The sequence below is a fragment of the Salvia splendens genome, chromosome 3 (assembly GCF_004379255.2).
Source record: "Salvia splendens isolate huo1 chromosome 3, SspV2, whole genome shotgun sequence".
NCBI lineage: Eukaryota > Viridiplantae > Streptophyta > Magnoliopsida > Lamiales > Lamiaceae > Salvia > Salvia splendens.
In genome coordinates this window covers 1,351,229-1,364,073 of record NC_056034.1, presented here as the reverse complement: position 1 = coordinate 1,364,073, position 12,845 = coordinate 1,351,229, and the positions used below count along the sequence as shown (strand labels likewise).

General features: G+C 36.8%; 2 protein-coding genes across 2 annotated transcripts; both read left to right on the top strand.

Moving 5' to 3' along the window:
- Window positions 1-297: 297 nt before the first annotated feature.
- On the top strand, window positions 298-5,208 carry LOC121794213 (protein ROOT HAIR DEFECTIVE 3-like; the record flags this gene model as incomplete). Its single annotated transcript, XM_042192283.1, has 22 exons — window positions 298-445; window positions 527-593; window positions 671-773; window positions 930-1,000; window positions 1,093-1,156; window positions 1,241-1,306; window positions 1,389-1,436; window positions 1,535-1,597; window positions 1,694-1,750; window positions 1,845-2,003; window positions 2,088-2,156; window positions 2,254-2,345; window positions 2,496-2,574; window positions 3,116-3,281; window positions 3,394-3,518; window positions 3,591-3,853; window positions 3,930-4,026; window positions 4,114-4,272; window positions 4,338-4,442; window positions 4,521-4,615; window positions 4,701-4,797; window positions 4,973-5,208. Coding segments are annotated over 22 exons (2,370 nt in total), but the record flags the coding sequence as incomplete, so codon positions are not given.
- Window positions 5,209-7,913: 2,705 nt separating this feature from the next.
- On the top strand, window positions 7,914-12,195 carry LOC121794210 (protein HOTHEAD-like). The gene is made up of 6 exons (XM_042192281.1): window positions 7,914-8,333; window positions 8,726-9,110; window positions 10,226-10,536; window positions 10,613-10,998; window positions 11,157-11,725; window positions 11,883-12,195. The coding sequence occupies exons 1-6, from the start codon at window positions 8,258-8,260 to the stop codon at window positions 11,935-11,937; spliced, it is 1,782 nt and encodes a 593-aa protein (XP_042048215.1). The 5' UTR covers window positions 7,914-8,257; the 3' UTR covers window positions 11,938-12,195.
- Window positions 12,196-12,845: the final 650 nt, after the last annotated feature.

Here is a 12,845-nt window from a genome sequence, read left to right as displayed (position 1 = left end):
TCTATTGTTTGTTTTCATTATGTAAAAACACATCGATTGAATGATCCACTATAATCATTATCAACATTTATTTCTAATATTGGTTGGTGGCATTATCAATGTGTGGCTTTGGATTGCATGAGCACTTTGTCATTAGATTTTTTGACTAGCCTATGCATGATATTCGATTTACATTTCATTTTTTTATTTGCATGAAATTGTTGAGGTGTTGACATTCGATTTTTTTGGTGTGAAGTGAGTGATTCTTGATAACTTATTACATTGCTTTATAATGAAACCATTGTTGCTTAACTTTACCTAGATAAAGAATGTTGCTCAACTCACCTCTTAGACGGGGATGGTAATTTCAACGTCGAAGGGGTCGATTATTTCATGAAGGAGGTTAAACTTTCGGAATGTGGACTTTCTTATGCAGTAGTAGCCATCATGGGCCCTCAGAGTAGCGGTATAGATTTTTTTTATGCTTAGTGATTGTCACCGATCATAGTCAATGTGTCTGATGTGAAGTGCGGTTCGTTCTTGACAGGGAAGAGTACGTTGATGAATCATCTGTTTGGTACTAATTTCAGAGAAATGGATGCTTTCAAGGGAAGGCACGCGTTTATTTACTCTACTATTGTAATTTGTTTCGTTGTATGTTTCGGATATTGACAATGTGTAACTCAATCAGGTCCCAAACCACTAAAGGTATATGGATGGCTAGGTGTGTCGGGATGGAACCCTGTACCGTTGTCATGGATTTAGAGGGTACCGATGGAAGAGAACGAGGAGAGGTCTAACTCACTTTATGCTAAGTGACCTTTAACATTGTTGTGGCATTTTGTGCATGTCATGGTTTATGGCCTTCATTTCCATCTTGTATCTAATACTGATTAGTTGTCATTGATTATTAAAGTGACAATATTGTAGCTATTTTTTTTCTTCTCCAGGATGATACTGCTTTCGAGAAACAAAGTTCTCTTTTTGCCCTTGCTGTATCAGATATAGTATTGATAAACATGTAAGATTATCGAATTTCATTAGATGTGCACTAGCTTTTGTATTGGTTTTAGAATTACTAAATTACTCTCAAGATATATTTTTAATATTCAGGTGGTGTCATGACATTGGCCGTGAGCAAGCTGCAAATAAACCTCTTTTGAAAACTGTGTTTCAGGCAAGTTATTGGGTCCGAGTCTGATGTCTGAGAGTCTTGGATATGAATAGCAAATACATCAATGATTTAACATGCACTTTACAGGTTATGATGAGACTATTTAGTCCGCGTAAGACAACCTTGTTGTTCGTTATTCGTGATAAAACAAGGGTATGCTCTCCCTCGTATGTCTAAAATGAGTGCTAAGTGTATGTCTAGCTAGATTATGCATTTCTCATTTTGGTTAATGTAGACACCTTTGGAAAACCTAGAACCAGTTTTACGGGAAGACATTCAGAAGGTGCATTTTGTGAAACTCTTCAATGTACATTTGGTGTTTTTCATTACAGCTTCTCCCTAATGCATTCCTTTGTTTTTTCCTTACACCTTCTTGGGTAGATATGGGATTCTGTCCCGAAACCCGAAGCTCATAGGGAAACTCCATTAAGCGATTTTTTCAATGTAAGACAAAGAGATGTTGAAAAATTCAATCAGATCGTCATAAAATTTTTGTATGAATGGTGATATTACTATTTCTCGAGAATCGTTGAATGTCAGGTTGAAGTTGTCGCTCTCTCTAGTTTTGAAGAGAAAGAAGAGCAATTTAAAGAGCAGGTATATATAGGTTGTGTTAATCATTTAATTACTCTCTGCCAAATATTGGAGACATGAATCATCCATTTGGTTAACATTTTCTCTTTAATTTAAGGTGGCGAGTCTAAGACAGCGATTTCACCAGTCTATCGCTCCTGGTGGGCTTGCCGGTGATAGGCGTGGTGTAGTTCCAGCTTCAGGTTTTTCGTTCAGTGCACAACAAATATGGAAGGTCATAAAGGAGAACAAGGACCTTGACCTGCCTGCTCACAAGGTATCGATCCATATATGATTTTAGGACCACTACAAACTTTTTGAGGAAGTTTAAACATTTAAAGGCTTGCTTGTTCATTTATAGGTTATGGTTGCGACTGTCCGTTGTGACGAGATTTCTAATGAAAAGTTCTCATCTTTCAGTGAAAATGCGGTATTGATCACATGACAAAGTACATATATATTATTTGAGTTACCTTTCAATTTCTGTGAAATTTATGAATTGTTAAGTTGTCCGTTCATATTTCTAGGAATGGCGTGAATTAGAAGAGACAATACAAACTGAACCAGTGCGAGGGTTTGGGAAAAAACTTACATCAATTATGGATGCTTGTTTAAAAGAGTAAGTCACTCGAGTTTGTTTTAATGCTACTTTAATTGTATTCAAATGTACGCATTTGTCCTTTGATCAATTTTTATGGTTTTAATGATTGCTATCTGATTTTTGAGTCGACACATTTTTGCCAATGTTTTATTCTCTTTCCCATGTTAGGTATGATTTTGAAGCCACATTTTTTGACGAAGGTGTGCGAACTGCAAAGCGAAAATTTTTGGAAGATAAGCTTTTACAGGTATAAAATGATACTGTGAAGTTTATCTTTACAAATATTATTCATGTCTTACTATTCAAACCCTAATATCTAATAAACAATTCTAGGATATTTAAATTAGTTCATATATTTATAGTTTTAAAAATACAATCTCAACTACTATGCTATTATCTACCACTAAAAGTAACAATAGTGATTCTTCCTCTATGCGTTTCTAGATTAAAAATAAAGAAGAGAAAAAATATGCCAGAACAAATGAACTTAAACTCTTATTTAAATTTAGATTAAGTGGAAATAAGGCATAAATACATGTTAACAAATGAACTTAAACTTTGTTTAAATTTTGATTTAGTGGAAATGAGACATAAATACATGTATATTTTATTTTTGCATTTTAGTATATTTTTAGCATCTTTTTTTATATAAATAATAAAAAAAAACAAGGCCCGGCCCAACCCAACCCAACCCAGCTCGAGCGACTTATCAAGTGGGTCTGGGCTGGGCCTGGCCGGGCCCATTTGACAAGGGAATACACATTTAACTTCTTCTTTGTTTTTGTTAGCTTGTCCAACCTGCATACCAATCCATGTTGGGACATATACGCTCTGGAGCCTTGGATAAGTTCAAAGAAGCATTCAACAATGCCCTAAACGAGGGAAAAGGATTCTCTGCAGCTTCTCGCGATTGTGCTAAGCATTGTATATCACAGTTTGATGAGGAGGCTGAAGGTATGGTTATCTACATTTCACTTGTTAGCCTTTGTGTTTACAAGTTTGTAGCAACCTTCTTTCTGATGATCCCGAGAAACGCTTTTCGTGTGATTTTTTTCTTTGCATGCAGGCGTTCATATTGAACAATCAAACTGGGACTCTTCTAAAGTGAGAGAGAAACTCGGCCGTGACATTGAAGCACATGTTGAATCAGTTCGGACTGCCAAGTTGTCTGAGCTTACAAGCACATATGAGGTGAGAGACAGTCTCATTATGATCATGTTGCCACAACTTTCATACTAATAGTGTTTTTTTTTGTGTCTTCAGACAAAGTTAGACGAGGCATTGTCTGCACCCGTTGAGGCTTTGTTGGATGGAGCTAGCAACGACACATGGCTGGCAATCAGAAAGCTTCTCCAGCGCGAGAAAGAAAAGGCTGTTTCCGGATTTTCTGGTTCACTTACCGGTTTTGAAATGGATAATGCAACAAAAGATAAGATGGTGTCGAAACTGGAAACGCATGCGAGAGGGATCGTTGAAGCAAAGGCGAAAGAAGAAGCTGGAAGAGTCTTGATCCGTATGAAAGACAGGTATTTGTCGTACACATCATATGATATATTGCTAATGTCATGTCATAACCCTTGTTGGACGAACTACCTTGTACAGGTTCACAACGCTGTTTAGTCACGACGCTGATTCAATGCCACGCGTCTGGACTGGGAAAGAAGATGTTCGAGGAATAACTAAAACGGCTCGTTCTGCTGTATGGTGATATTATTTACTTAACCGGATAATTGGCTTGATTATGTTAGTTTATAAAATTTATGATTTCGTTTTTTTCTTGCGCCAGTCGCTGAAGTTGCTATCGATTATGTCTGCTATCCGGCTGGAAGATGATGCTGATAACATCGAGAGTCTCTTGTCCCTTGCTCTTATGGACCCGAAAGGTGCAGCTTCTGGCAATAGGAGTATTACAGCCGACCCTCTGGCCTCGAGCAGTTGGGAAAAGGTAGCTAGTTAACTTATTATGCACATTGCGCGTTGTAGTTAACATATTGGTCGTTCGCTGTCCAGATTCCACCAACGAGAACCTTGTTAACACCGGTCCAGTGCAAATCCCTATGGAGGCAGTTTAAAACTGAGACAGAGTATACAGTTGGTCAGGCAATCACTGCTCAGGTAAACTTTATGCTAATTCGTCGCATTATAAACATTCGTTTAAGGCTTCGTTTCTTAATATGTTTCGTTACTTATCAGGAGGCCAACAAGAGAAACAACAACTGGTTGCCACCTCCATGGGCTATTTTCGCGTTGCTTATCTTGGGTTTTAACGAGTTTATGACCCTTTTAAGGTACTCGTGATCTTCCTTTCTTTCCGTATGCTATCTGTTTTGATCGAGCGATTCTTATTATGACGCTGCCCCTTTATTTCGACAGAAATCCTCTGTATCTTGGTGTCCTTTTCATGATATTTCTGCTCCTCAAAGCCGTCTGGGTGCAAATGGATGTGTCGAATGAGTTTCGCCTCGGAGTTGTAAGTGGACTTGCCTTAAATGTTTCTTTTCTGCAGCCATGTACATGACTCTATGGCCTATTTCCTATGAAATATTTCAATTTAGCTTTGTATTTCATATGTTAGTATGTAATGTTACTACTTAGTATTTTTTAGCATACAATAACATTTCTGATATAAGTGTTCACAACTACAGTTACCTGGAATTCTATCAGTATCCACCAAATTCCTTCCTACTATAATGAACCTTGTAAAGAAGCTAGCCGAGGAGGGGACAGCGGCTGCTACTACGAATCCTAATCGAAACGCGTCTACTCAATCGAATTCCTCGGAGGTAAATTCATCTGGCTCTGCACACAACAAATCGCAGTAAGTAACCAGCCACTTTATGTGCACAATGTTGAAGATGTTGTTTACTTGTAGGTGTATTTAGGGGGGTGGTTTATGATAAAAACAAAAAAAGCCACATTTTTCTATGTTTTGTTTTTAGATGATAACCCACAAGGCATTTTACTCTCATGGCTTTGTTTGTGACTGTCTCCTTCATTTTTGTATCATTACAAGTTGAATTTATTTTGTATTTATTGAAACTTTGTCATTATTCATTTTGTATTCAAATCAAAAGTAATTGGCTTCACAAACCCTTTGAGGCCATGATCTCTCTGATTTTTGTCCCCTTTTCTTTCGTAGCATAATATTTCTCTGTATATATATACTTCGAGAGATGAAGTAGGCTTAGTGACAAGCTAGTTGGGCCAAGCCCAATATAGCCCATCAAGCCTACTTTACTTGTTTCATTTTTATTTACATTCCAATCATCACAATTTTTAACTTAATCACCTTCTAAGGGTCTAAACTCTATTACCCTTAATTAATTATATTGATTTCGTAGAAATATGCTATGATAATGACCAATAGTGGTAGCTGGGATTTGAACTTATTGTGGCATGGGACAATATCACTTGGAATATAGTAGTAATTCTTTGACCTACCCCAAATTGATATCTCACAAATAAATAATGCATTTATTATTTGTTCAGTAATTCAGCTATCATGTACGTGATGATCATATACTTATCTTCTGAAAAAATTTAGCTGTTACAGCCTAGCTTTTTCAGCACATTGATTAATGCAGTAAATGTATGTTCGAGTAATCTATATCAAACGAGTATTGATGGTAAAGTTAGGTGAAACTCATTTTAATTTTATTTTTACCTTCATTTATTTGCATGCATTACTACATGGTGGGTGGTATATTCGTACAATAATTAAACTGTCTGTCTGTCACGTATTTTGAGAGAAAAAATATGAAATTTGTCTGCAAAAATGCCAAATATTTGTAGATTTTAGTGACCCATTGGTGGACCAAAATTGAAGATGAATTAATTGATGTATAATGAGAATCTCAAATTTCATTACTACCATGAATTTAAAGGCTCCACACGTTTATAATAATGGTGAAACATTCTCAACATCATTTTCTATCAATTTCTCTATCTCTTTCTCAAAATCAATATCAATATCAAAATGTTTAGTCACCTCTTTTCAAACATTTGGATTTCTAATCTACAGAATTGATAGCTATATAATCTCATACGATTATATATCTTTATTCTCATAGCATTGTTTTGTCAAAAATTAACACTCAACTATATTTATACTAATTATTTTTTTTATTATTTCTCTATCTACATTATTCAACACCACTTCAATTTTAAGTGACTAATTTATTACTACTATAAATTTTCTAGCACTAGCTAGCTAGATGAAACTTAGTTTGTAGCAAATAAATATATCGGGATCATGACTATTTGAAATATATGTGCCTTTTCTCCACCACAAATTTACAACCAATTATTAAATGCGTATATCTATAATCTATAAACTATATAAAAGGTCAGTTAGGCAAAAAGACAATCAATATTAATGGATTTTTAAATGGAAAATCCAGTTGAAGAATTAAAAAATATATATCAATATTCCAAGAGATATATTACCAGCTGGGACAAAATGTGGCAGGTTTGAGTATTCAATGTCGTCGTACGATTAAAATTTATTTACTTTTCCATATTCAATTAGAAAATTGCAATTTAAAAACAATTCGTAATAAACTATTGAATATTACAATAATCCGACGTGATAAAAGAGTAATTAATGTAAACATTTGCAACAAAATTTGATGGATTGAAAGCAATCTCATTGATTTAGTTTTATAGTATTTGTTTCATTGTTTACTAATATAGCGACTATATAGAAAAGCAATCGCCGTTACGTTTTAAGATATTAAATATTTAAATTAATGCGTTACATTATTGATTAATTATTAAGAACCAAACAATATCGTTAGATATATATTCGTAATTTTCTTTTTCTGGGTCGTGGTAGTTGGATTCAATCGGTATGGTTACTTTGGTTAAAAAAACAGATATGTTCTAGTAATAAATGAATCTAGAAAATGATTTATTAATAATTACTAGTACAAGCAGTATTTAGAAATGTGTAGATGTATGTGCAGTTGCGCTTCCTAGATTTTACGATGCTAGTACAATTATTAAACTATTTTTAGTTTCTTGAAAGGGAAAAATCTCATCAACCATCAACACAATTATTAATTTGATTCAACAAATTATGCAATTCTAAACCTACATTTGCTATAAGAGAATGATTATTGATAGCTAGGACATTAATTAGTCTCTCTTGATTTAAAGTATTTGTGAGATGTAACAAATTGTTAGTTGATTTATTTTGTTTGGTTGGATTATGAAATACTTCATGGAACTACTATTTTGACCTAATGAATCAACATTTCCCCTTCGTAGAGGCCTAGTTAATGCCATGGTTGAATTCATGATTAAAGCTAATGAATTCACTAATGTGTGGGTTTAATTTATCAATAATTAAGAGCTACAAGTTTTCTCCATATATAAAATCAAAGAGGGAAAATTATCATACATACTATATAGCAATAATTTTCTAAGTATTTTAACAATTTAATGTTGCCTATGATCACCACATAGCTGTCAAATTATACACATATAAATTCAATCAAACAAGAAAAAAAAATTAGAATTCTTTTGCTTGAATCCAAACGGCGCGCATGCATTTGGTTTCTCTCCATCTGTACCATTCATTTCTCCATTAATGCCACAATTTTTTTTAAAAAAATTCACCAGTTGTATTTCCGTGTAACATTCAAATTAATAAAAGATGCACCATTCCTCATCTTCATTATTAATTATGTGGAGCATAAGCTTGTAATACCACCTTTTGATAAATGCATGCATCAATATCCCTACCTTAGTAGTTGAATCTCTCTCCCAATAAATATATATAGAGATATAAACTCAGAGAACAAGGCCAACCAGAGATAGCCACATCAAGAATTTTTTCTAGAGGTGTATTGTGCAATGTGAATTGAATTCCTTCACTTCTCAGAGGAAATTAGTGTGTGGTGTGTGTGTGTGTGTGTGTTTCTTTATCTATGGCTTTGGTTGGTGGTGCAGTTCTTTACTTGTGCTCAGTTGTATGGATGCTGCTCACTTTCTCACAGTCTCAAGGTTTCTTTCTCTCAACATACTCTTCTTTCTTTTGCACAAAACACACACTAGCACTTCCATTGTGTGTCATTTTCTTGATTTTATTTGAAATTTTTGTGTACTAAATTAGCTCATCATCTTCTTCTCACAACAAACTCCACAAATCTATTCAACTATAAAAGATTGAAGCTTTTTTCTTACCCATTAACACAAAGTTTGTTTTTCTTCATATAGAAGTAAGAAGGAAAAAAGGGGAAAAAAAACAAAATCAGTTGACATTTGACATTTTTTACTAAGGAAAAATAAAACAAAAAAAAAGATTGAAACTTTCTAGCATTTTCCGACTCCCTTTTGCTCAATCAAACCCTTCCCCCAATTTTCCCCAAAATTGATTTCCAATTCGGAATCTGCAGGTGCTGAATATGATCACCCCGCTCAATACCGGTACCCCTTCATCAAGCCAGCGAGCTCATTCTCGTCGCAGCCGTCCTCCGCCGCGGGGGTAGATCCCGCCGCGGCGTACGACTACATTGTAGTCGGCGGGGGCACGGCGGGGTGCCCCCTCGCCGCCACGCTGTCGCGGAATTACTCCGTTCTGCTGCTGGAGAGAGGGGGGACGCCGTTCGCGAATTCGAACGTGTCGTTTCTGCAGAATTTCCACATATCTCTGGCCGATACGTCGGAGAAATCGGCGTCGCAGATGTTCGTCTCCACCGATGGAGTGTTCAATGCTAGGGCTAGGGTTTTGGGCGGTGGAACTGCCATCAATGCCGGATTTTACACCCGCGCAAGCGCAAGGTACAAATCCCCCAAAAATCCCCTTTCCTTTTAGAACTTTCTTAAATTAATTATTTCTCATGTGTGGGAATTTCTAGTTATGTTTTGGACTTAATTACTGGATTATTCGAGTTTTCTAATGTAGCAAAAGGAAAATTTATTTATATAAATGAAAAAATGTTAAATTCAGTAGCTACTATTATAGAATATTGTGTATTTTGTGTAATGGTGTAAATAATAATTTTCGTGTAATTGTAAAAAAACAATAGAATATTTTCATTTTTTTAAAAATTGTACGGAAAATTGTAAAAAAAAAAATGAATGTTAATAATTTTTTTGTCACTCCTGCAATTTTAAAGTCAATTGTAAAAACCACTAATTTTAACATTTTTCTCACTTTATCCATAGTAAAATATTTTCATTTTTTGGTAGCTGATTTGCTTGTTGTGTTATGACAAATGATAAAATTCACTATATGTCTTTTTCTTGTGGAATGTTTTGGATAACACATTTGAAACATTTTAAACCAAATTAGATTCCGTGAAAAATTGATAAAATTTAGGAATTGATAAAATTTTCCTAAAATTTGGGATTTTTATGATTGAAGTTCAAATTGTGAGATGAATCAACATTTGACCAAAATTCCTAAGGGCCTATATTATTGCATGGCCCATTTGGTTATTTATGGAATCACTTGCTCAACCTACTTAGGATCTAACATTAATTTGAATGCCTATCATTTTCTAGTCTTTTTCATGAAAACAAATTCAATATTTCAACTTTGTATAGTCAAAGAATTAAGCCCCTCCACAATTCCACATGGGAAATTTAATTGATTAGTTTTGCCGCATAAAGAATTTATGACATTGAATTCCTTTCTACACAAACTTTGATTAAAGCACTATACTTGTATTTGTGCGTGTTTTTTGTTACAACTATTTTATTTTATTGAGTTATGTAGAGAAAAGACACATATAATTATAAGTGGGAACCACTAAAGTAGGCTGATTGAATTAACATTATAGCAACTAAACTAGTCACACTACTGTTTTTAGAATTTTAGTTGAGCTGAATTTGATCAATATTTCAATATTCTTGACTAATTTTTGATGGTTTTCCTCATTGATGTGGTGCAGTGAGATTGAGAAAGCCGGGTGGGACGCTGAGCTGGTGAACGAGTCCTACCCTTGGATCGAGAACCAGATCGTCCATCGGCCCGATTTTGGGCCGTGGCAGCGAGCCATAAGTGACAGCCTCTTAGAAGCCGGGGTCTCGCCTTTCAATGGCTTCACCTATGATCACTTGTACGGCACCAAAGTTGGTGGCACCATCTTCGACCGGTTCGGCCGCCGTCACACGGCCGCAGAGCTTCTCGCCTCCGCCAACCCCGACAACCTTCATGTCTTGGTTCGTGCAACGGTCCAGAAGATCGAGTTTGACACAACCGGTAAGTAAATTTGACATTCTTAGATGAATTATTTGATCTTGGATTAATCTTGTTGGTTTTTGTTCTAAAATGGCAGGGAAAAGGCCTAGGGCAGTTGGAGTGATCTTCAAAGACGAGAACGGGAAGGCGCACACGGCAGTGCTGTCGAGGAGGGCAAGGAGCGAGGTCATCGTGTCCTCGGGTGCAATTGGGAGCCCACAGTTGCTGCTCCTGAGCGGAATCGGGCCGAAGGCTGATCTGGAGAAGCTCAAAATCCCGGTGGTGCTGGACAACTGGTTCGTGGGGAAGAACGTATCGGACAACCCTATGAACTCGATCTTCGTGCCGAGCAAGACGCCGGTGAAGCAGTCCCTCATACAAACCGTCGGGATCACGAAGGTGGGAGTCTACATCGAAGCCAGCAGCGGCTTCGGACAGAGCGAAAATAGCATCCATTGTAACCATGGCCTTGCTTCTGCTGAGGTTAGTGCATTTTTCGCCCTTACTTTTCCTAGTTGGGACGGAGGGAGTACTAATTTTAAGAAGACGTTAAACGACGTTGTTTTGGCTTACATCGTAAAATTACAATTTTACCTGTCGTTAAAGTAAACAAAAACTTCTCCCTCCCCTGTTTAAAACAGATAGGGCAGCTGTCGACCATCCCTCCGAAGCAACGGACGCACGCAGCGATCCACGAATTCCGGAACCGGAAGCAAAACCTCCCGGTCGAAGCCTTCCAAGGAGGCTTCATCCTGGAGAAGGTCGCCCGGCCGCTCTCTCAGGGCAAGGTGACGCTCTCCAACACCAACGTCGACTCCAACCCCACCGTCACGTTCAACTACTTCAGCCACCCGGCCGACCTAGCCCGGTGCGTGGAGGGCCTCCGCGTCGTGGAGAAGCTCGTGAAGTCGAAGCCCTTTGCCGACTACACGCAGCTCGAGGACCACGCGATGGAGAAGCTCATCAACATGAGCATCGAGGCCAACATCAACCTCATACCAAGGCATACCAACGACACCACATCGCTCGAGCAATTCTGCAAGGACACCGTCATCACCATCTGGCACTACCACGGTGGCTGCCACGTGGGCAAGGTGGTGGATCCCGAGTACAAGGTCCTTGGCGTTGGGAGGCTCCGGGTTGTGGATACCTCGACGTTCTTTGACTCCCCGGGGACTAATCCTCAGGCGACTGTCATGATGCTTGGCCGGTAAGATATTCACTAACGCGTTTGCTGTTTCAGTTAATTCGGTTTGATTTCAATTCTAGAAAAAAAATTCAGTTTTTTGGTTGGGTTTCAATTTTAGAAAAAAATCGGTTTTTCATTTCGGTTCGGTTTTTCGGGTCTAAACTTTGGGCGAATGCAGGTATGTCGGAGTGAAGATTTTGAGAGGGAGACTGGGAGAAGCAGCTGGAGTGTGAGGAATCATGAATTGTGCTAAGCTAAATAATGATATCGGAAATAACTTGTAATTCTTTTAATCTTGATTGTTTTTGCTAGGGTTAATTTAAGGGGTAGGTAATGGTGATGATGTGTGAAGAATGTGTATTCCTTTTTATTTAATTATATAATGATGTAGTAATGTTTTTTTTTCGGTAGTTCTGTATTAGATATTGTATTTGTAATGACCTGGACGAATTGATGTATTATATGAATTCTATCCCACATCGGTTATGTAACATAGCCCAGCTTAGTCTCTTGTACTATATATATGTGGCATGTATTGAGTAATAAAATACACTAAATACACTACTACTTTCTCTACTATGTCTATTTACTTTTCCGCTTATATCTATATTTACTTCAATTTTTAGATGTCCATTCTTTTTGAATAACAATCCGTTGCCGGGAGATTTCTTGACATATTGAAGTTGATTGTCATTTCATTCGAGAGTGTGTTTTGAATCGGACAATTACTACTCCTTTCACTTCATCGTCTAACCAGATTGCTGATATCTTCATAAAACCGTTGTCTGTGAAGCGTTTCTCAGAACTTTGTACCTAGCTGGACTTGATCAATATATATGATCCAGAACTTTGTACCAAGCTGGACTTGATCAATATATATGATCCAGCTTGAGGGGGAGTGTTAATATAGTATATGAATTCTATCCCACATCGGTTAGCTAACATAGCCTAGCTTAGTCTCTTGTACTATATATATGTAGAATGTGTTGAGTAATAAAATACACCAAATACACTACTACTTTATCTACTATGTCTATCTACTTTTCCGCTTATATCTATATTTTACTGTTCTACACTAACAATTATAATTATTATCATAATTAATTTCTCCCATTATTTCACTTGTGGTTCAACTATATAA

Coding starts and splice junctions, on each gene's coding strand:
- LOC121794210 (XM_042192281.1), top strand. CDS start 8,258: ATGGCTTTGGTTGGTGGTGCAGTTCTTTACTTGTGCTCAGTTGTATGG. Junction 9,111..10,225: donor TACACCCGCGCAAGCGCAAG/GTACAAATCCCC, acceptor GATGTGGTGCAG/TGAGATTGAGAAAGCCGGGT. Junction 10,999..11,156: donor ATGGCCTTGCTTCTGCTGAG/GTTAGTGCATTT, acceptor TGTTTAAAACAG/ATAGGGCAGCTGTCGACCAT.